General features: G+C 38.3%; 1 protein-coding gene across 21 annotated transcripts in view; it reads right to left on the bottom strand.

The window, feature by feature from the left end:
• Positions 1–22,843, bottom strand: part of mapk8ip3 (mitogen-activated protein kinase 8 interacting protein 3) — a 38,209-nt gene extending 15,366 nt beyond the window's left edge. For 3 of the 21 annotated variants that reach the window (XM_088091263.1, XM_088091266.1, XM_088091262.1), the window contains exons 1-14: positions 18,670–19,662; positions 12,904–13,024; positions 12,293–12,363; positions 11,429–11,520; positions 10,429–10,452; positions 8,671–8,821; positions 6,382–6,613; positions 6,100–6,202; positions 5,040–5,158; positions 4,078–4,089; positions 3,380–3,397; positions 1,300–1,357; positions 1,029–1,181; positions 474–531 (exon numbers count right to left, since the gene is read on the bottom strand). In XM_088091263.1, the coding sequence (XP_087947389.1) occupies positions 474–531; positions 1,029–1,181; positions 1,300–1,357; positions 3,380–3,397; positions 4,078–4,089; positions 5,040–5,158; positions 6,100–6,202; positions 6,382–6,613; positions 8,671–8,821; positions 10,429–10,452; positions 11,429–11,520; positions 12,293–12,363; positions 12,904–13,024; positions 18,670–18,975 (1,518 nt within the window). In that variant the 5' untranslated portion in view covers positions 18,976–19,662. Of the gene's footprint in view, positions 1–473; positions 532–1,028; positions 1,182–1,299; positions 1,358–3,379; positions 3,398–4,077; positions 4,090–5,039; positions 5,159–6,099; positions 6,203–6,381; positions 6,614–8,670; positions 8,822–10,428; positions 10,453–11,428; positions 11,521–12,292; positions 12,364–12,903; positions 13,025–18,669; positions 19,664–21,287; positions 21,373–22,554 lie in introns of those variants that run through there. The other 18 variants (XM_088091255.1, XM_088091269.1, XM_088091254.1 and 15 more) reach the window with 18 other exon arrangements.
• Positions 22,844–24,321: the final 1,478 nt, after the last annotated feature.

The raw sequence follows: 24,321 nt of genomic DNA, 5'->3' as shown, positions 1-24,321 counted from the left end.
TGGAGCTGCAACAATTAATCAATTAGTTATTAAATATTAAATTAATTGCAGACTAATGTGATAATGGATTAATTAAAGTGATCTTTAATGTAAAAAAAAGGTCAAAATTCTCAAATTACAGCATCTTATAATGAATATTTTCTGTTTTCTTTATTCCTCTATGAAAGTAAACTCAGTGTCTTTGGGTTATGGACAAAACAAGACATTTGAGTACGTCACATTTTAAAGATCAAACAACTTATCAGAGTAGTTATGTAATGTTTGAGTAAAATCTTTTTCCACCAATGAAGCAAAGATTAGAGCAGCTCAAATATTAGGACTAAACTGACACTTACTATAAAAATACGCTGTTATAATAAGTTTTTTCAACAGTGTGAAATCCTCATATTTTAAATGACACTGATATGTCCATGCACACTGATTCAATGTTTAGGATGAGTAATGCAAAGGGGGACAGAGACACTTTTACTCACATCATCACCTCCTTCATCCTTGGAGTCTCGGGACGCACCGAGAGCCTCTGCTCTTAACCTGCAGCCCAAAAGAGAAAACAGCGTTACACAAACTGTCGTTCTACATGTGGCTTCTATACATCTGGACATTTCTGGTTTAACAAATATTTTATTAAACCTTTAACAAAAAAGTCTCTCTCTGCATGAATCCTTTCCATAATGTTGTCAGGCACCGAAAATAACACTCTGAGTCCGTCAGTGGCAAAGCACTTTTAGTGGACGTGAATCGACATGCGAACATCCCCCGAGTCACTAAAATCCAACCTGTTTCACAGCTGCAGCCCTCTCGCTCAATACTGGACCATTTTCAAAAATTATTGTCCACATTAGTCACATAAACACAAAAACATAAAAGAAAATACCAAAGTTACCCTTTAAGTTACATTTGATCCTGTTTATTGTTATTTGTAAGATCTATACATGTATTTCTCATTACTTACCAATTTTAAGGCGCATGTTGCTTTCTTCCTAAAATCATCAAATTACTCCAAAAAACAAATGTCTTGCTATTTTCACCTCTTGAGTTCTTCTTCCAGCTCCTTGACTCTGGCGTCCACCTTGTTCTTGGACTGCCTCACAGCCTCCAGCTCCTCCCTCAGCACCTCCTGCTCCCCCGACAGCTCGTCCACTTTGGCAATTAGGTCATTTTTCACAATGTTGAGAGCATTTCTGTTGAGCAAAGAGCAGAAAATAAGACATTAAAGCCAGTTTTCATGTCTGCGCGCGCGTGCGCGCACACACACACACGCACACACACACACACACTAATTATGTCTGTGTCTCTTACTTGGTCTCTAGGAGCTGTTTGTTCTCTGTCAGCAGGTTCTCCACCTCCTTACCCATCCCTGAAACAGCAACATTCATGTCTCTGTTACTCATCACACACAGTACACAACATCCATAAATCAATAAATCCATTGATCGATACGCAAAATGCATTTTCCAGAGTTTTGTGGCAGCACTGCCTTTCAGACCAGCCAAGGTTAAGTGTCTGTTTTGGAGCAAATTATTGAGAAACCTCCACAAAAGCCATAAGTTTAATAATGTAAGGAAAATGAAAATTAATGGACAGATTATTGATTTGAGCACTCATGTAACAAGGAGGCTATCAGGTTGAAAATGAAGGTTTGATGTTACATATTGGGAGAACAGTGAGAAAACACTCGTGAAACTACACTTCTTCTCATATTTATTCCTTAAGAATGACAGACACAGCTGTCAGGAGTCTGGTGTATTTTTAACATTTTAACTTTTAGTACATTGCCAACTTGTGAGAACATTTTGGCTCTGTACCAGCATAACAACTCTTCCACTCATAACGTGATTTAAAGGATCTGCTTCTATGAGTACCCATATATTTAGAAATCAGGGTTGATCCCTTTTAACCGTGATAGTGCTGAGGTATACCATGCAGGTAACAGTACTGCCAGCGAATGTAAAACCCAAGATTCTCTCTATATTTGCACTTTTCTGGCACGGCATCCATGATTTTCATGTCTTCCTCTTGGTCACTACCTTTTTATAAAGTCTTGACCTAACCTGCATGCTGTGCAACATCCCAAAACCAGCAAAATAAGGATAAAATGCAGGCAGAGGGAAAAGTCTCTGCAGATAAATACATTGTCACACACAGCAGGTCGTAAGTGATGATTGAGAGGGATTTCTTTTGTTTGAGTCTATACATTGTTTTTTAGAAAATCCTGCATAGTATACCTTTAAAGTAATGCTCACCCTATTGACATAGTTATTAAACCTAAATTATCTTTATTATCGCCAAACATCAACTGAAAATGTTACGTGCAAGCAGCAAGCATTGCGCAACAGAAACCAAGCACACAAACTTTAAGCAGAAATTTCAACACAGAAAAATCTGGACAAACGAAAAACAAAAAGGTTCTGAGGTATCACATGTCAAATACAAAAGACTGTTGGTAGTTGGTGTAGTCTACATAGAAAATGGTCCTCAGGGGACAGTAAATTATAAAATTACTACACATTCAGATCAAATATCACAACATAATCCCTATCGAGGCAGAAAAAGGTGTTTCGGGGTTCAACATGTGTCGACTCGAGGCAGCTCAGACTGACTTTTAACCGCAATGCAACAGATAAACTGTCAGTCACAACCTGCTACCTAAAATTAATCTTTTAGCATAAATCACATATTTCTTGGACAAGGATTTCTTTTGTGACGTTCATAAATTTGTTTAATACATCAGTTTGTTACTCTTTTGATGTTTTTTATTTCTATTTCTATTATTTGTTTTCCACCTCTGGCCTGTTCTGTCTAGATAAATAAATAAATATAGATTTTTTTTTACATTGTTAGGTTTTAAATTTTAGCGCTATCACCTGCAAAGCAATTTGAGCTGCATTTTATGTATGAAAGGTGTAATACAAATAAAGATTATTATTGTTGTTGTTATACTTTAGCTTTCTGATCATTGTCATTAAAAAAACTGCACAACTGATGTCATCTCATCTAACAGCTCGTGAACACACTGTCGTACTGAAATGACAAAACATTTGATCAAAGCCAACTGAGGCGGCCTCCTTTTGTTTTCTACTGTTTATCTTCCAAGAAAAGCTCTAGTTGTTCCTCATAGAAGTTCTGTACTTTCTCTTCACCATTCAGTTCTTCTCAAGTTTCCCTTCCAAACACAAGGGTATTTAAATGTGCTATAAATGTGCAATTGTTGGCTGACAAATATTTAAAAATTAAGTATGCAAAGGTGGCACAAAATATAAATATAAAGCCACACAACAAAACGGACACAATGAAGGAACCAGGAGGATGTGAAAGCTGGAGGCCAGGGAATGACATAACAAGCAAATGTGACCATGAGCGTAGGCAGGGTGCGCCTTACCGAAGAAATCATCACGAACTGGAGGCAAAAGAAGAAGCAGAAGAAGAAGAAGGGAGGGGAGTGAGAGGAAGAGGAAGAAGAAGAGAGGCCACAGATCAGAGAGGAAGAGAGGAGGACAGGAGTGGAAGACAGAAGAGAGAGGAGGCTGATAAGCATTTATTATTTTGGACTTGAAGAAGAGCAGGAGGGCTGAAGATCACTAAAGCTGCTAACTGGCCCTCACACTAAAACAAGACATGTTATTCAAAAATATCATATTTATTTAAAGTCCCAGTGAAACAATTTTTTTTTTAAAGCAAGTTGCTTCCGTAAAATTATATATTATCTATTTAAACGTGAGGCTGGGTGGGAGAGTTATTCCTAAATTACTGGCTAAGAGCTTAAGGTATGCAGACTGATAGAGCTTGTGGCAATCACAAAAATTTTTTTAAAAATTCACTGTGACTTTAAAGGAACGAGAAAAAACTGTTTTACTGCATGTGTACGGATATTGGGCATCTACTGTTTCATCAAAATTTCAAAATGTCCAATTGCTTGACCAGACAATAAATTAATAATAATAAAATAAAAATCATTAAAACTATAGTAATGCGCCCTTTTCTGAGTTGTAAACACTGGTTAAAAGAGTTTAGAAAAAAAGAGAGGAGTCCAGAGAGTAAAAGAAGAAGATACCAACCAATAAATGTTCAGATACACACCTGAGAACTCGCCTATGGGTGTCACCAGCAGAGGCACATAAAAAAGAGGAAAAAAGAAAACGGTGAGAAGTTATCAGATGGACTGAAACGGATCAAATCTCCTGTTCTTCTTCTTTTCTTTTTTTTTTTTTTGTTGCTGTATCAACGTAAGGGGCAATGAACCCAAAACAACCGAGAAATTAAGAGAAACAAAATCAACTAGAATCCCCAAAATGTGTGTTGGCTGTACACTGACGATGATCTTCTAAGATAAAAAAAAAAAAAGCATAAACATGATGTGCAATAAAATCTGATAAATCTAATAATTTTTAAAAATATGCTTAAAATCGCAGCACTTGAAATGAGCTGCAATAGACATGCTGCTCGATAAGAAAATAGAAAACAAAGAAATAATAAAAGCAACACTGCATAAATGGGCAGCTGGGGTTGGGGGTGCAGCCAGAGGGATCGTATGGTTTCTCAGGGTGTGACGCAGTATGAGCTGCTGGCACGGAGTGTATTCCAGCCTCGGCCATGCAAGGTAAAAAATTATACATATAAATAAATGAATAACAAATTAAAAAGTCAGTGCAGTGGCACATTCACACAGCCTCACATGGAGCTCCTGCCCTGCAGTAACGCAAAGGCAACACAAACACCGGCTTTTTGTAGGGCGCGCATACATTCACCCTTACTTGGATGTAAACTGAATCTGATATTAAAGAGTAATATCATGTATTGGCAAACAGTTTAAGTCTTAAGCTTCACTTTCACCAGTTCCAGGTGAAGGAGGATAGCAGTTTTCAGGCATTTCATTTGAAGTTAAATATATATTTACCACTAAACAAAAGAGTACCCAGCTGCAACCAGCAAAGTATCCTTATGGCCAAATTTGCTTCAAATTTATTGCCAAGCTTTAATATCAGTACTTCAACTGATGAACCAGCGACTGCAGCAAAACTTACAGTAATCAAAGTTCATACCTAGCAGCTCGGCTCCTGCATCTACATCTCCAATGATGTCCGACTTGGCGTCTTTGATCTCGTGGTAGAGAGAGTCGGTGTTGATGCCGAAGGCCTCATTCACGATGCCCTGGGAGGGGCTGAAACAGATTTCATTAAACAACAGCTGTGAAAGAACCAGAAAAACTGCTCACTGTCGGTCACTTGTACTCCCTGGAATAATGGTATTTTGGTCCTCAGACTTTAATCAGGTCAAAATTCATATAAGGTAAATGGCACCAACACTATAAATATTTTAAAACAACTTTATAGAGCTTGAACAGTGACAGTGAGTTTTGGCATCAAAAAATGGAATTGAGAAAGGAAACACTGGCGCTGAACTAAACACTGAAAGACAAAACACATGCATTAAAAAATTATACTTTAATTTTTATTTCTTGCAGTCTGACGCATTTTTAAATTAAAGTCTTCTGATTCCTTTCTTCAAGTCACTTTTTTATTCTTTTATTTTTTGTTAGTTTATTCATTTTCAACTTTCTGTCACCCTTTTGGTGTGAAGGGATGGAGGAGGGGGCGAGGATAGCGTGATTTAAATTTAATCCGCATACTAAGGAGAGAATAATTTTCTTAGACACACAGTTCTTCAAGAGTGACATGAAGTAAAAATCAGGAGATTGTCATTGAAAAAATCATCCAAAAAAGAACCTGTTATAGGGGGACCAATAAAAAAAATGCTCCCAATAGTCATATAGACATACAGTGGGAAAGATAAGTATTCAACATTTCAACACTTTTTTCATGAACATATTTACCACCAAACATTGATATTAACAAAATAAAACTACGCAGATTTAGAAAAATTCAAATATTTTAATCCATAATGAAAGTTATATGCATTTAAGTGTAACAACGCAGGGAAAAAAAATCTTACATTTCTTATAACATTGAATTCTAAAACATGGGATAATAGGGTCCATGTTGTCAAATAAAAAGACGCTACTCTTTGAATAGAGGATTTTCACTGTGCACTGTCAGTGTGTGCTGTGCATATGCAGTAATGGAGTTGAAAGGGCTTTTGTACCTGTTTCCTCCTCCGTACACACGGGGGTCCACACACATGTCCAGCTCAGGGGTCGAATCAATGATCTCCTGAAACTCGGACCACTCATCACTGCTTCCCATACCTGCAGAAACATTAAAGAAACGCAACAGAAATGAAAGTTAGAAGACATTAAAAATTTACATATATTTGTTGCAGTTTGCATCACGTCGATATCGAGGAGGGAACAAAGTTTGAGAGTCATTATCTCCCACATGATGTGTTAAAACTGACGACGTTCTGCATTTGGTGATACCCTCTTACCGATGCTGACATTCCTGGTTTCCTGGGATACCTGCACCTCCATATTCCGACTGAGCCGCTTGGCACTTTTCCTGCGATTCGCAGCCCGCATCACATCAAACTCGGATTGCGGGAGGAAACCCTCGTTGATGGGGGTGACGGTGGCTGAGGGGACGGAGGAGGTGGGTGTGTTTGACTTGCTTCCTGTGCTGCTGGGTGTGGCCGCCACCGAGTCGGACTCTGATCCATCCTCCTGCGTGGTTTGAGAAGACGACATGGGGGCAGGAGACAAACAGCATGATATGAGCATCATATAGTGAAGGCAGGATCACTAACTTTTTATTTATTTCTAGTAACTGGTGCGACTGGTAGTGAGAGTTTACCAGACAGAGTTAATTATGACTTTCTTATAAGCACCTCCATGTTTTATAGTTCAGTTTTCTTCAGTTTTCTACACTCCATGTTGTCATGAAAGACACAAAGGATTTAAAGCACATTATGTATTACCACCTCATTTTTAGGCTATTTTGTTCAACAGTTTGTCAGTTTGACAGTCAAGTTTGGACTACAGGTCGTCCAGCATCTTAAAATCACTGTCATATTAGCTACATATTAAATACAATGAGTAAAAACATAAAATAAGGGCATCAAATTTTGGACAACTTTGGTGTGATGTCAATTTTTTAAATGTTTGGCAAGTTCTTGACCCATGAAACCAATTAACGAAAATAATGTGTGACCCATTTTCAGTGGAAAAATGTCCTTATCAAAGTTTTAAGGGAAGTTAAAAAGTCAAGCAACTATGAGTTCTGAATTAATTTCCAGCAAAGGACTTTAAATTTACATACACTTTGGACTTTACAGGTTGCCAAGAAATCTTAGTCACGGTCACAACTAATAACAAAATTTAATACAAGCATATCTAACTCCTAAAATATGCACTTTTAGCTGTGCATATTTTCTAAGCATGTTTTCATTGCTAATACAGGGAGAAGCCACAACAAGAAAGCAACACTGCCCTCTTTTTTTTCTTACCTTGGCTGTTTGTGTCACAGAAAAAGCATGAGTTAGTAGTAAAAAAAAAAAAAAAAGTAAAGTAAAGAAAGAAGGGACATTTGGACATTAAACTTAACGCTTAAGTTTAAACTAAAAACATAAGGACACAGAAGAAGCTCCATAATCACACAGTTATAACGAAAACGCCATGAAAAAATATGGACCCCTGCTTGCTTGAGTCAACACACTGTAAAACCCTAACAAATCTGACTTTAAGATAAAAAAAACTTTGATTAAAAGGTGGTTTAAAGGTTTGAAGGTGCAGTCAGCAATTCTAAGGGCCAATTCATAGTTTTCTGGATGTTCGTGAGGGTACGTTTGGGCCTGTGTGATGTAAGTGTCACCATCCATCCATGTCCACAAAGGTTTTCAAGCATAGCAAGTGCGCGGACTTCGCATGCTCTAATCTCTTGTTCAACTCTTCAGTCCTGTCCAAAACACTGTTTAGCCAGCAGCCGCTTCCCACAGGGAAGTTAGTTTAAAGTTGGATATTATTATATAATTGTTATAATGTTATATTTAAAATTAGATTATGAAAATAAATTAAATATATTTATGATTATTTATATTCATTTTTATTTTGGCACTTTTTCATTTCATTTCCTGGTTTTTGTTCTCTTACTTTTCTCTCTCTTATTTTATTTTTTATTTTTGTTGCTAATTTTAGGTAAGTTTCTTGTAGCTACTAATTTCTTCCTAATTTTTGGGTAATTTCTTGTTAATTTGCTCATTGTCATCTTTCCATGTTTTTGAAAGAAATCAAGCCAATTTGCTCAGGTTTTAAAGGGTTATTCCAATACACTTTTGTCAGATTCAGAGACTATTTTCTCTAGTTGCATTAACCGTCCTGGCTCTGTGAAGGGGAAACAAAGTGCCTCAGATCGAGCCAGGCAACACTATTTCAGCCAATCAGCACTGGGGGGGCGTTTACACTCGAGCACAGAAAACCAGAAAAGGCCGAGTATGTATGAAGAGAGACAGCGGGAGTGAGATGGATCATAAATCTGGCACATGACGGGAGTATTTTGTTCCGGTTAAACGAAACTTCTTTCTCCAGAATCACAGACTCCACCTTTAAAAGCTAGATTCCTATGTGATGCTAATAATCTAGTTTCCTCAAAGGTGACACAAGCAGGCGTGGGAGGGGAGGTGGTCCTTGTGGGTGTGGCTAGCAGGAGGGGCAGCAGTAAGGCCGTCCCCTCCCCCTTCCACTCCCCAGGCTGCAGAGAAAGACAGGGCCGCTGTCTGTCCCACCTGATAGGCGGAGCAGAAGGTAGACTGGCCGAGCTCGCTGACCTGCCAGATGTCTTTCCCGGGCATCATCCTAGCCCCCCCGAGACCCCCACGTACCATGCCCTCGCCGCTGGGGTACAGGCTCAATGAAGGTGGGCGCTCCGCTTTGCTGCTGGCAGAGAAGACACAGAGAGAGGTGGAGACAAACATGAGACTGACTGTTGTTTATCATTTATTATATTTAATCACTTTTTCTCCTCCAGGGCTGCAACCTATCCTGGCATGCATTAGATTCTCAAAACAACCTGGAAAATATTTCCTAAATATGCTTATTCTCTTTCTTGCTGAGTTAGATGAGTAGATTGATACAAATGTCAAATATGGAAATACAAAGCAACAACCAGCATCCAGTCAGCTTATCCTAACATAAAGTCCAGCACATTACCCTCCGTAATGCATTACATTTTTTACACTTCACTTTTTGAGTTTGTACAGATTAAGCCAAACAAACAAAAAAATACCTCTTTGATTAGTGAGCTTTAGAGGTGGTGGTAGGTTGTTACCCTCAGGCACAGCCAGACTTGCTGTTCCACCTTTATTCCAGTCTTTATGCTAAGATAAGACAACTGGCTAAAGCCTCATATTTACTGTACAAACATGAGAGTAGCATCAATCTTCTCTTCTAACTCTTGGCAAGAATATGAATTTGCTTTAAAATGTTTGTCCGACCTTATTAGGAAAGTCTGATCACCCAGAAAAAACACACAAACATGAGGAACTGCACATAGAAACAGCGAATGCCTGCAATCAAACTGCATCCTGATATTTTCAAATCTAGTGATGTGGAAGTAGAGCACAGCAGAGACCGAGATTCTAGGGGACAGGCAAAATGGCTGATTTACAGGCCCATCAACAAGAAACACGGGCTCTGAGGGCATGCAGACACATTTGCCTCATGTGCTTTCATGTCTTTTTTTCCCAGCTTTTCATTCATTATCTGGGGATACAGATGCAATTCATTCAAACAGACCGAGTCATCGACACAGGCAACCACAGGCAGGTTCACAAAAAAGATATATAAAGATGTTCCTATAAAGGAATTAGTTTCATGTATGGCTGATAAACTACATGCAGTCTTTAGGTTGTATGATTCCTGGACAAAACTAACTCGAACTGCATGTGCAGGCAGGAAATCAATGTATCTACTTAGATCTACTACTCTTTAATATATCAGACATGCACAGCTCAAGTTGTGACTGCATGTGCAAAGTTCAAATAAAATCTTGTGTCTTCCACATCAGAAAAAAGTACAAGATCTGCAGAAAATATCTATTTCTTCTTTGTTTAATATCAATATCTATCTATATTATTGCTTTTTCTTGTCATAAAAATATTGTTCCACTTCTGGAAGAGCGAGACAGACAAGCAGAGCAGGCAGAGAAGACATGGCCAGACTGACTTGCAATTAATGAGGGAGAAAGAGAAGAAGATATCGACTGCATTGCTTTACATGACTTCAACCATTCCCTGTTTCACTGTTCATAAGAATGCAACATTACTGACACATTCAAGGTCATAAATTGTTGTCACAAGCATTAACCACTGATAAAGCAAACGCTTAAAGGGATGCTTCTTTCCACAAGGTTTTGGAGCACGACAAAAATATGAGGAGGGGCAATAGCAGATCTTAAGTCACATTTTAGGTCAGAAACAGGCCGGTTTAGATGGCGGAGCTGAGGGAGAGGTGTGAGGGCAGTTGTGGGACCATGTTGGATTTACCTTTTCCTCCATGTGTGGCGTTGACTGTGCAAAACAGCAGCACAGAGAGCAAGCCAGCAAGACAGACAGACAGACAGACACTGATTAGAGAGACAGAAGGCAGGAACATGCCATGACAAATGAAACAAACACACACACAAACACACCTTTTCACTTTTATAAGTTGACTCAACTTTTAAAGTGTTTATACAACTAAACTTTTTGAGGATTTTTTTCTTCACTCAGAATACAGCAATCACTTTTTAATAATGTGAAGTAAATTAAACAACTAGATAGCCAAATCAAGGTCCAATTTTGCAAAAGGAATGGCTATTCTTATCTCGTAGAGATCCACAATGATATGAATCTATCTGAAGAAACATAATGGATATGTTAACGTTTTTCCAAAATAATAACAAGCAAATTTATTTAAAATAACTGTTTCCATTGCATTATTCATGCTTTCCTGAATAGCGTATTTGTTTTTGGGTACATTCCTAATAAGTCAGTCTTCTGTTTTATAAAAGCTGATGAAGATTTGTAGGATTAGGATGCCTGAGACGGTGAAGCTGAATAGATTTTTAAGGCACTGTGTATAGTGAACACGACTAATCTGCACTTCAGCTACAGAAGCAGCACCAGATGTCCCATTCCTCGTCTCGCTTCACGCTTATAAATATTCAGGACTCGTGGGTCGGGCCAATTGCTGAACACTGCAAACTGGAGAATAAACTCCAATTTTTATTTTTTTCTAATTACTTCCCACAAGACCCATAATGGCTGCCAGGTTTCTTTGCACACTTCCTCTCTGTCGATGGGTAAAAAGTTGCAGCTGTTCATCACCTGACAAACAAATGCCAGCATCAACACAATAAGCAAGTTGAAACACAAAAAGCCTAACACACTAAGGACAAAACAAGAAACATCTGCAACAAGACGATGCATGAAAGTTACAAATCAAATCCACACAACGATATACGTGCAACCGTTACACATTAGCAAACGCATTTAAACAACTCACGTTCGTCCACAGCCGGGGCCTTCTGATTGGCTGTTGCTCCCTGCCTGCTGCATTTTGGACCGCTCTATGTGCTCAACGTACGTCTGGATCATCTGTGATGTACGATGGCAAGATAAAGAAAAAGATGTGAGAAAAGAGGAAGCGAAAAGCATATGTTTGAGGATGAGAGAGCACGAGAGACACCCATGGATTGGTAAGTAGATACGTCGCATGTAAAAAGATTAAAATGATTCAATTACAGCATTTATAATCTGCTAAATGTTGGATAACTCGAAGTAAAATCAGACTATAAGATTATGAAGCTCAAAGGACCATAAAGACTTTTTAATACTGCTATTTATTATACTACAAATCACATTTATCCGGTCTTATTGACTTATTTTAATGCTGACCCTCTTTTTTAATGTACACAACCAGTTTTTGATTTTTAAATTGTGTTTCTCTGCTTTTCAGAAAGATGATTTCCATTTACTTGCGAAGATTTGCTTGTCTTAGGTGATCCGTAACAAACATTTCTGCACTTTAAAGGGTTTTCTTTGCCAAAACGACTGCCTCAAATGTAGGACAGAACACATTAAATGCTAAACAATACGGTTATGCAGAAATGGTCAGCACCAATGTAAAGCATTTGATTTGTAGAAAAGCACAGCATGCTAATCAGAGGTATGCTCTTTTACCACATTATTTTGCCTAATTTACTGTTTTGCACAGTTGCGGATGATAATATTAGCAGCATTCGAATCAGTAGTTAACAGGTATGTTTGGTGGTTTTTGAAGATATAATAAATAATGAAAATGTAAGATTTTTGCTCCAAATGGAAGGTTTAGGGACTTCAGTTGATATTTTTCGGGGCTGGATGTTACCTCAGTATGGCGCTGGTGCAGGGCGTTGTACTCTTTCTTCATGTCTGATTCTCGCTCTTCCAACCGAGTGACTGTGAGACAGAGAGAGACAACAGTGTTAACAGCACAAAAACACCACGAGGACTCTGACAGTTGGTGCAAAGAGACAACCCTGAGGTAATTTTTTTAATGTTTAGTCTTGCGTCCCAGTGTTTAAGATAGCTTTTTGGGTCTGAACTCCACAGGAAATATTGACAGAAAAACATCAAGAAAAAAAAACTTTATGGGAAGATGGCAAAGAAAACAACAAAAGTGCCAATCAAATATGTGTGCCAGTATTCATAAGGCACTGACAAACGCACAAAAGCATCATAATCTAAAAATACAACATCCACCAACAGTGTGTCTACTTCCCTTTCCATCTTCCCATTTTAACTTCAGTATTACTTTTTCTTTTGTGTATCTGAACCACTTGAATAGCTTTAGAGCAATTAAGATAAATCCATCATATAACTTTTAAAACTCATTGTCCAGGTAATGAAACTAGACCTTAAAGGGCAAGCTTGGTATTCTTCAACCTCGACCCTATTTTCCAGTGTTAAAGTTTGTAACATGGATGTCTGTACACTCACTCTGGTCAGAATAATTCTTTGTCTTGAGCTCTTGCTGTTTCGCCTGCAGCTCCAGAAACTCCACCTGCACCTGCAGGTCCTTCTTCTCAGCTTCCAATGCATCCTCAAATTCAATGAATTTCTGATGGGAGACACATGAGGAAAAAAGAAGGCTTTACACAGCTGGAAATATTCACAAACTGCACAGAAAGTCACAAGTTTTATAGCATTGTAATTACTGTATGGTGCAACTAATATGAAAAAACACTGTACACTAAGATTACTTTGCCTGTGCTTAATACACAGTGTTGTGTAGTCTGCAGTCTGTGCAGTCTACCCTGCACGAATCCGAGACTCAAGTGTGTTTGGACAAGATGACTGTAATTTTTAAAGCATTGCCCTCTTACAGAGAGGTTGAAGTTTGTCACCAGCTCTGTAAAGTACGTCACAATGTACACATAAACTCTGAGGAACACACAGAGCAGCCTACTTCCCTTTCGCGTTGCACGTTTGTTTTGTTTTTTTATATAAAGCTGTTCACAATGACGTCCTTTTTTCAGTGCAAGTCCACAAAGTCTTAATACTGTAATCCTCTGACTGCAGGGAGACTATGGAACCAGGAATATGCAGCAGATATGCACCACACACACAAAAAAAAACCAACTGCTACAATACGATGACCTGCAGTATGAAAAAAACTACTAACATTGATATTGTCTAGCACAGTAAAGTATCAGAGATGTTACTCTACTTGCAAGCTCATTTTACAGGACACATTTCTTTAGCATATCAACTTACTGGCAAATAAGCAACTCAATAAAAGTGAATTTGCATTTTATTATCAATGACCAAGCTGAATATACAGCTGTCATACTGTTTTGTTTTTTGGACCTTTTCTTCCAACATAATAAAAGAGACAAATACATCTGTAGTTACATCTGACTGACATGGGGTGTATATTTGAAATGTACAATATGTTTTTGTGAGTTGTATACGTTGTATATATGTATGTATGAGGCAGTTGGAGTTATGGAGAAGTGGTAGTACTATATAAATGTATACTTCCTCTTTTTTTTAATATATGTAAATATTGTTTATGTTATAAATGAGAATTTCTGTATAGAAAGTGTGCTTTATTTTTACCATTAATTTTTTTACATTTATTTTTTCCAAATTATATACAATATTTCAGGGACAGCATTGTGTGTTTTCTTCAGCATAAAACAGAGCTTCACAAAAAGAATAATTTTTCTCCAATACATAAAGGCATGGATGTGGTCTGTTGATATTAGGCAATTAAGATTATTAATGCACCTAAAACTGGCACAACTTTTCTGCTGTGTATTTGTTCTAGCTTCAGAGCAGCAGACCACAGCTTCATAAAATAACATCCTTCATCCCATCCCTTTGGACTGGGAGCACGTACTGCAGCAATGCCCTTCAAATGCACTCCTCTATCCTGCACTGTTACCTGCATCAAACACCTAACATCTCAAATCTCCGGAGTATTTGCTGTTAAAATGCAAATGTATTTGCTGTTAAAATGCATACCGTTATGACGGTACAGCATGCAGTATTGTAGGGGTTTGTTGATGACAGACATTGTGGTGCATTTTTCAAAAGTATTTATGGGCTGGTACTTGGTGTCTTGTCCTGTCCAGTATGAATAACTCATTAGGATGTCATGTGACGCGTGAGTGAAGCTAATGTGCTCTCTGGACAAACCATAGCTAAGTGACTGCAATATGGTCACTCTTGAACTCACAGCAGCATGAAAATAATGAAATATAGTGCAAAATGGAGACTGTATTTGTTTGCAATTAGTTTAAAACCTTGAGAAAAAGTTCTCAGGTTGTATGTTTAGAAATCTATTTCTGACCATGTTGAATTTGCAGAACAAGAAGACAGACACATGGATTAAAGCTAAGTTAAATCATTTTTTCATGCTTCAGGGACTAAAACCAAATCACACCAACAGAGAAGATGATAAGAGCATGGTCAGAGGCAGAGGTAATAAATATTTCACTGTCATCACCCTCTGAACAGTCTTTTTGATACAAAGTGATGGATCGTTCCAGCGTGCCATCTCAGAAAAAGACAGAAAACATCAAAGATGCTACAAAATGGCTGATTTTGTTAACCTCAGTTTAGTAATTGTGATCCTGGATATGTTGGTGAAGGCTTCATGAGCAGACAGGGAGTTGGGGCTTTGTTTACAATTAGCTTGAGCCTAATAACCTTGTAATCTGAGCCGCTTTTTGCTTGTTGCTCGCGGTGTCTTGCGAGAGGGCGTGTTATTGTTTCCTCCGGCTCTGAGATTCTCTCTCACACTGCCTTTTCTTTGTATTAGCCTTTGCCTCTGTCCGATCCGGCCCAAGCGCTTACTCACTCATACTGCAGCTTTCTCTCTCTCTGCTTTTGTTTTTCAGTCTCTGCTCCTCGTAAGCACAAATCAGGTTACAGTGCCAGGCTCCCTCAGTGTGCTCTGTGTGCTATTGATTTTCTATGATTCCCCACCCCTCGCACGTCGTCCCATCCCCCATTAAAGCCCTCTGATGTCAGACATAACTGTCTGTTTATTTGTTCCATTTAAATATGTCACCTAATTTGAACCGAAAATGTAAATTGACTTCTCTCACTGGCTGCAAACATAACCACAGAGCCCTCAATGCCAAAGACGATCAAATACACTTGACCATATAAGACAATTTTATTAAAGGATTACTTTGGTATTTTGCAACTTGGACACTATATTCCCATGTTTTCATTTTTAGGTGACAAATGGAAACAGCAGTTTTTGACACTGGCAGTGTTGAGTCCAATATGAAACACGGCTTTTGCTGGAAGGATCCAGACACAGAAAGTTAAAAGATTACAAGTATATGCTCATTAAAAGCACAAAGCACTGCCAACTGCTTCAGTGAACTGTTTGGCAATTAGCAGAAAAAATAGTACCAGCAGCTCCTCTGCGTCGATGTGCCGGTACACTGATCAAAACCTTCCCTTGATACAGAAAATAAAAATTATAGATGTAATTTATAATACAGTAATGGTCATGACAAATGAAATTGTGGAAATATGTGCTACAGGTGATGAATTAACTCAAGGATTACTGGTAAGCAAAAGAGAAAAAGTGTATCAGGATACGACTATTAAATAGATTTTAACTGGAATGAACAGTGTCATCTCCAAGTTCTTGTGTAAGGAAAAGGTTTGATTTTAAAGCATGTTTTAGTTTACTGAGCTATGTTAGCACCAGCTCTGCCTTCTGATTTCTATATCTGAGGAATATACAGTCATTATGATGTTTTCCTATTTTATCTTCCCCAGCAAGTTATCATAAAGACACTTTTAGTTTCGGTTTTGGTTTCAGTTTTAGGAAAAATAAACATGTCTGAACCTGTTGGCATCTAAACCGATGAACTATGCCATGGTTACCTGCAGTGCCTGTTGGTTTTCTAGTATTAATTACAATACAAACACAAAAAAGTGTTTTTCTGTCATAACATTAAAATAAGCTTAAATGTGCTAACACTGAAATGTTACTATGAATCAGCAAGTCCTCAATTAACAGCTTACAGTGAAAACAAACTAGATAAGCAGTCTATGGAGGAAACACAGCGGGGAGAGCAGATGATGAAACACACTAAAAGCTGAGCTAAGCTGATACTAGCAGGGGCTGCCAGTGATATGCTGAGGCCTCTTTGGATAGGAGGAGGATTAAAGTTGCTTTATGATGCCTGCTGGATCCCACGGCTGCTGTTACACTGGTCAGACAGAGAAAAAAAAGATTTTCTGGAGGTGGAGCTTGGCCGGTAATGTAATAGCTCCGTATTGATGTCCACTCTTATTGTTTGTGTCCCTGTTCTTGCTGTGTTTTCATGTGTAGACGCCCACTGAGAGTCGTGCTTACAAGCGTCATCTGTCAAAGCTTTGCTGACTGTGACTTTATCACCACATACTGTATGTACGCTATCACGTCCTTACTTTGTATTTGCATGTGTATTTGCATAGGAGACTTCAGCTGCGCGGTGGCATCTCAGGTATAATATGAGCGCAAAAATTGAATTAATTTCTGTTATTTATTGTAAAAACTGACATTTGTATTACATATTTGTCATTATTGTTGGTTAGCATTCATGTTTTTAGTGGTGAAAGCACTGTTCGTGATCGTAGCTGTGACAAAAACAGCTGCAGGTCCAGTAATATTATAGTCGTAATAACAGACCTAGTGATAGTACGTGCAATCATAGTAGAAGTGGTAATGAGTGGTGGAATGTAACTAAGTAAATTTACTCAAATACTGTACTTAAGTACAAATTTGAGGTACATGTACTTCACTTGAATGTTTTCTTTTCATGCCATTTTATATTTTGACTCTAAAAATATTGTACTTTTTACTTTGCTACTTTAATCAAACAGCTGTAGTTATTTTATAAATTAAGATTTTTCTTACTAAGATTTTTTTTACGAAGAGTACGCATTCACTGCTTCTTGACATTAACATCTTGGCTCACCTGCAATATCTCTGGAAGGCAGATTTGAATCAAAAAGGCATATTATAATTTCCATTTTTTGCAGGACTTTACTCTTTTGCTTTACTTCAAATTTTCCACCAATGTATTATTTCTGGCGATATTTTTCTGACACCAGAGATTAAGTGCCAATTAAAAATAAACGTATTCTAAAGTAAATGTTATGTCTGATCCTTTTTATTTTTACTTGAGTAAAATTTTAATTTGAGTATTATCATTTCCACCTCTGGACTCTGAACCTTACGTATCAGAGAAGGTTGTGGCTGGTGTGTGACTTCATTTTTTTTTTTTTAAATAATGACCGTAAATAAACAAATTTCAAAATTTCTGGCTATGATAAACTGTATTATTTAGAAGCCTTTAAAGAAAACATACCTTTCAAACCCCTCTTGTGGGTTTTGAGTTTCCGAGGGTTTTCAAAATAGATACAAAGTACAATCATTAATAGTTTTACACAATGTATGGTGAATATAGATTTTGTTTAATTTTTCATCATACCGTATTGGTATTGTGTAATATTTTATCCTTTTTTTGCAATCAAAATAACTTTTTAAATGTTTTTCTCTGTTTCTCTACTGACAGAAAGATTTTCAATTTTTTTTGTAAATGCATACCAGTTCCAAATATTGGTTATTAGTCTCATGAACTACTAATAATCGGTATGAAACCTTAATGATGGGCTTCTAAGTTGTATTAAAGGGCGACAGATTTTCTAAACAGCTTGACAGAAGTGTTGGGAATTTGTCAACAGTGTATTGAGACTATAAATAATCTCATGTCACAGGCCTAAACATGAGTCACATGTCTGGTGAAACCTCTCAGTACAGACACCATGACTATGAAGGAAGCAAATGGTTAGCGGAGTAATCAATAAGCAAAATGAATTGTATCTGTTTTTGGTTTGTTTTGATTTTTACAATTTTTTAAAAAATATATTTTTATGCATTGGGTACTTTTACTTTTACTACTTTATTTCCTTATATTTTCAATGCAGGACTTTTACTTCAGTATTTTCACATACTTTTACTCAAGTAAAGGAACTGCATACTTCTTCCACCACTGATAGTAATGAATAAAACATGCGTTTTTCTATATATACATATATAAATATGTTTATCTTGATCAAAGTTTGTACCTAACATTGACTGTTTACTGGCACTGACATCTTGCACCGTGACTACGAAGGAAGCAGCGTGAAGCTGGATGTGATGATGCGGGTGGAGAGGCCCACCACAGCCGCTGGGTGACTCACCTCCTCCGCCTGCTTGCGAAGCGCTTTCTCCCTCTCGTACTGGGTGATGAGCTGCTCGTTGTCCTCCTTCAGCAGCTCCAGCTCCACTTCGTGCTCCTGGTTCTCCGTCAGCACCGCGTCCAGGTTCTCCAGGACGTTCACCACCAGCGGCATCAGCTCCTTCACCACCTCCTCGTCGTAGCTGCGGATCAGCCGCTCGAACTCCCGGTAGATGCTGTTGGCCAAACCGGACACCCGCTCCGACATCACGGAGCCGGAGCCGTAGTCGTCCTGGTAGACCACCTCGTCTATCTGCAGCTCCATCATCTTGGCAGCTTCTGATTTCCAGATGCTGCGCCTCAAACAGTTTTTCAGGCCTGTAAGGCGAGACTGTCACACGGTTTGGATCCGCTCAGCGCAGAAAAAAAGGGCACATTCAATCACAGTCTTTCCTCTAATACAGAAATCACTTATGCCATGTTGCAGCAGCGCGCATTCACTGAACTGCTGAGCGTAACCTTGAAATTACCGGCTCTAATATTTTGATGTAAAGTGGGCCCCCTCCTCCTCCAGCAGCAGCCCGTTGTATCGCCTCCAGACGCGGCCCAGCTACAGCTCTCCTCCCGCAGAGAGCATCAGATCCGGGGAGCAGAGGGTGCGGAGCGGGCCAGCCTGTGGATCGGCCCTCGTTGAGCCCATGCCGAGCAGCGAAATGCCTTCGTCGATGATATTGCACCTGCCTCTCAGCAGCCGCAGCCATGGACCCCGGCCATTGCTGGCAGGGGAAATAAATAAATTAATAAATAGGTAAATAAATAATCTAACGCTCCCGATCCCCGCCGATGGCCGATCCGTCACTATAACATCGTTTCCTCCATGTTTTGTTCCCCTTCCAGCGGGCGGCCGACGCTGCTGGCCAGGCTCGGGCGTTGATGGTGATGTCTCCCTATGGGAGAGGCTCTCCCTGCTGTTCAGATGGAGGAGCCAGCTGACCGACTCTGGCTGACGTCACACCGTCTGCATTGAGGAAAGCAGGCGCAGGACACCGGAAACCAGCTCCACGATTTCAAAATAAAGCTACAAAATGTCATGACTTCAATTATGATCATGTTAAAGGTGCATTATGCAAGATCTGGACATCATTTTAGTTTGTAACCCTATCAACAGAGGGTGAAGTAGTTAGACCTTTGATGTTATGTCAAAGATGCCTACGTATTGTATTGCAGAGTTATCCGCTGCTAAGCAGCCAGAGGCGGCGGTCCCTTCTGTAATAATACATCCCGACTCGAGAGGCAATAGCAAGTTACTAGGTGGTCTTCCATTACAGATTTGCACAAAAATTAAGCGATATTTTCAAAATGTCAATAAAACACAATTGCGAGATGACTGCGTTTCCACCGAGTGATGTTCTGCAACTTCTGCTTTCGTGATAACAATACAAGAAACATGGTGATAGATGTTCAAAACATCAGCAGGTTCATTTCTACTGCAGCGACCGCACTAGCCATCATTACTTCCAATTGAAGGCAACATAGCCCTGTTATGCAAGCAACGATGGAAAGGCAAGCCTCTTAACCTGGGAGTGGCCACATATGAAGGATTTCTAGAAGGTAAAATCCAAACTTTGAACAGAACACAGCAATAGACCAAACTAAAAACTCAAAGTATACGCCAAATAATTTTTTCTCAAAGATGGTTTCTGACACTGAAGGTAGTTTTCATCGCCCTGATATACGTTCAAGAGTGAAAGAGAATGTGTCATTCCAGTCGCTCACATTTAATGGGGGCTGCTCGCAAGTGGTCAAAATGGGGATCTGGAATATCTTTTGTACTTTGGTTTAAGTAGTCGTATGCTTGCCAATAGTTTTATTTTGGAAGTTGAAACCGGAAGTTGCAACTACCTTTGTAGTTCACTTGACCTAAGTCCGCAGCAGTACCTGGTGCTACAATAGAATAATAATGACAATGCACTCTCTACAAATGAAACAAAATGCTTCACAATTCAAACAATATATACATACCTATTTAGGCCATAGATACCTCATTGTATTTATTTTATCTTATTTAAAGATTAAAGTTAAAATCTGGTAGTCAAGGTTAATAGATATGTGTGTGTGCACATAAACACCTTGTCTGAAGCATATGAGAACTACATGAACACACAGGGGATTTATCGCAGGGGGAAACAGCTCTGTTCCTCAAAAGTTGCTTCTCAGTTTGATTTTACAGTAAATACTGAGTGAAGCTCAGGAGACAGAGTGTCTCGAAATAATTATTTAATCTACTCAAATGATCTTTTACTAAGTACAGTAAATTATCAAGAATATTTAGAGTGCTGACAAAGAATCTACTTAATAAAGAGAATTTACAACTATTTTTTTTTCAAATCAGCACTGAGTTTGACGAACTTTTTTTTCTTATGAAGATGATGCTAAAGTGCCACCCTTAATGAGAAGCACAATGACTGCTGCTCTTTTAAGATAAATGATAATTTGGATCAATAGTGCCTTAGGCATACCAGCAGCTCAATACTGAAAATTAATGCATATAGAGATGCAGTTACTTTTAGGCTCATGTAAGATTTCAGGATGTTTTGCCAACAGGATGCAATTTTAAATATGGTCAAAAAAAGTACTTACCTCAACATTTTTTCCATGACAAGCCAAGATGTGAGGGAATTCAGATTCCCATCGTCAGACATTTATGCTGCAAATGCACCTGACTCTGCAAAAGAGACAAACAGAGTCACAAAATTTTATTGCAGTAGATATGTTTGGTGGATGTAGTTCAGTAAAAAGACCAAAAGAAATCAAAATTAAAATTTCTCACAGCAAGGTCTATGGATTATACTGAGTAATCGCATCATGATTTCTGTAAAGAGACCATTCTGTTGGGGTTTTCAAATGTATTTTTTGGTGCGTTGAGTGCCCTCTAGTTCTATTATATTTGAGAGAAGGCAGACATCTCTTCAGCCAACATAAGATAAGATAAGATAAGATAAGATAAGATAAGATAAGATAATCCTTTATTAGTCCCACAGTGGGGAAATTTCCAACATTGCAGCAGCAAAGGGATAGCAAAATAGCAAGATAACTGTGCAAAATAAACTATATTAATAAATAAGTACAAAAAACGTGCAGGATGAAGATGAAGGAAATAAGCACAGAGGACGACATAAACAAACAATATATACAGTATTTACAACGCCGAGAAACTCAACAGTTAAATAAAGAATGTTCACAGTTGCATGAGTGAAAGTGAAATTGCACTTGTGGTATTAAGCTGTACAAGTGGAGTCAGTTATTGTTGTGTGTGGTCTACTGGGAGCAGTGCTGGTTGTACAGTCTGACTGCAGCAGGGAGGAAGGACATCTCTAACACTCTGCAACTCACACCAAAACAATCTACGTAGATTTATAAATAGGAGGTGTATAGGTGTAAATACACCAGAAGATTAGTGTTGTAAATCTCATGCAACACTAGCAGAGTTCAAGATGTGCTAAGTGGAAAGGGAGGTTACACTAAATACTTGTAACTTTAGCCTGTTGAAATAATCTTATCCTTTCTTATTTGCATTTTTAATATTGCATACATATTTCCTGTATGTTCTAGTTGTATTTTAGTAAAGATACTACTGAGAAATAAACATGTATTCTCATTTTAACCTTGCTAAAATAAAGTTTAGGTGGCCTAGGACTTTTTCACAGTACTGTATATTTACCTTCACAAACTTAACCACAGAAAAGTTTAACAATTAAGACCTGACAGGGATCTTTTATTCCTTGTCTAAAAAAAAAACCATACTTCTAACAAAATGATTTTCAAATATAGACTGGTGTTCTTTGTAAAAGATTGATAATATCATCACCAGGTAAGAATTTATGCTTTACAAAGACTATTGCCTTACATTAAGAGGACAGGGTGATTACAGCCTCAGGACCCCACAGACAGGACGGCGTACGTATGAAATGACAAACAATAGAGAAGTTGAGAGCAAACATCTTTCACTTGAACTTTCTTTCAGTCTGACAAGTGTAGCTTGGGCTTTTGTCTGCTGTAGAGCGGATTAACAATGGAGACAAAAACTGGTCGATGAGGCATAAAAAGTGTGGATAAAGGACCCACAGCTCCCAAGCCAAATGTATCTTAAACACCTCCATAACTAAGAACCATTAGTATTATAACTATACAATTTAAGAATAATAATACTTAACAATACTCACATGTTACTCTTAAAATCGCCAATCTGAAAAGGAACACAGCAATTTTAATGTTCAATATGCAACAGTCAAACACAGAAGCTTCACTTCTTTTTTCATTCAGTGGGTGGCAGTAAAACACCAACAATATTTACATTTTACAGTTCAGTTTTCCTCAGAGGCTCACAGCTGAATGTGGGTGGTCCTCTGAAACCAAAAAGTGGTTTGAGGTTTAGTCCTACTGTTTGGTACTGCACCAAATGTGAACAAAACAGATGTACGCGTATATGAACTTGGAGTCGTGAAACAGATGTTTTTAGTTTTCTTAGCATGTAAAAATTAAAGGTTTACAATACTGAATATGTCTTTCGTTTGTATTTGGCAACTAAAATCTAATTGAAAAAATCTTGCAATTCAAAATTACTCAGGTAAAAAAATTACAATGAGCAGAAAAATTAAAACATACAGAAACACAAGAAGTGGCTTCAACGTTTTCAGAGAATATAGAAAAAAGTTTGACTCGCCCAAATTGGGATTTCTCACTTTCTTTTTTCCTTCTGCCATTGAGTCATAAGATGCTCAACATCAAAGTCACGCAAAAGTAATATTAAAGTCTTGAGCTTATACTGAAGTGAGTTGGACAAACTCACAGCACCTCCACCTATCTTCAACCTGCAAAGAGGTCTGCCTAATCAGCAAAATTAACTGACAACACCGGTGTGAGAGTCCCGTATTATTGCCTAAAATGTTTGTTGATCCGTCCTCACATCATACTTATGTGCACAGTAATCACGGTTGACGCGGTTACACAGTAGTTTTCCTCATATAGTGTTCATCTGTGCTCATGAAACATGAGCTGAAATTTCTCTTTCAGACAAGCTGATTGACAAAGAGGCTTTGGTTGCTCAAGATGTTGGCCATAATGGCCCGAGCAATCAGCCAGAACTGATTCTTCATCATTGCCAAGTCTGTCTTACCCACAGTTGTGAGCACAAAAGGACATGAGCGTGAAATTTTAATTTCAAGGCTGACATCATGTAAAAGTAATAGCTCTTTTTTCTTTTTAAAGGAAATGCAAACTTAAAGGGACAGTTCACCCTGTAATCAAAAACACATATTTTTCCTCCCACCTGTTGTGCTGTTTATCAGTCGTTTCGATGTGAGTTGCAGAGTGTTGGAGATATCAGCCATAAAGATGTCAACCTTCTGTCCAATATAATGGAACAATATGGCTCTCAGACAATACTGTTGCGTTTTTCAAATGCATTTTTTGGCACTTTGATCAACACAGGCTCTTTCCTGAAATTTTGACCCAGTTTATCAAAATAATCCACAGACCTTGATATGAGCACTTTTGTGTAGGGATCGAATCAAAGCCCAAAAGGAAGTGCACATCTACTACTGGTCATGAATGCACAAGATAAAGCATTAATGGCATCCTCATTGATGCCAGGTGAGCTAGCAGTAGATACACA

This window comes from Plectropomus leopardus, chromosome 18, assembly GCF_026936395.1.
Source record: "Plectropomus leopardus strain MGB_pleo_1.0 chromosome 18, ASM2693639v1, whole genome shotgun sequence".
Lineage (NCBI taxonomy): Eukaryota > Metazoa > Chordata > Actinopteri > Perciformes > Serranidae > Plectropomus > Plectropomus leopardus.
Note: the sequence above shows the minus strand (reverse complement) of the source record. Positions and strands in the feature narration are given on the sequence as shown.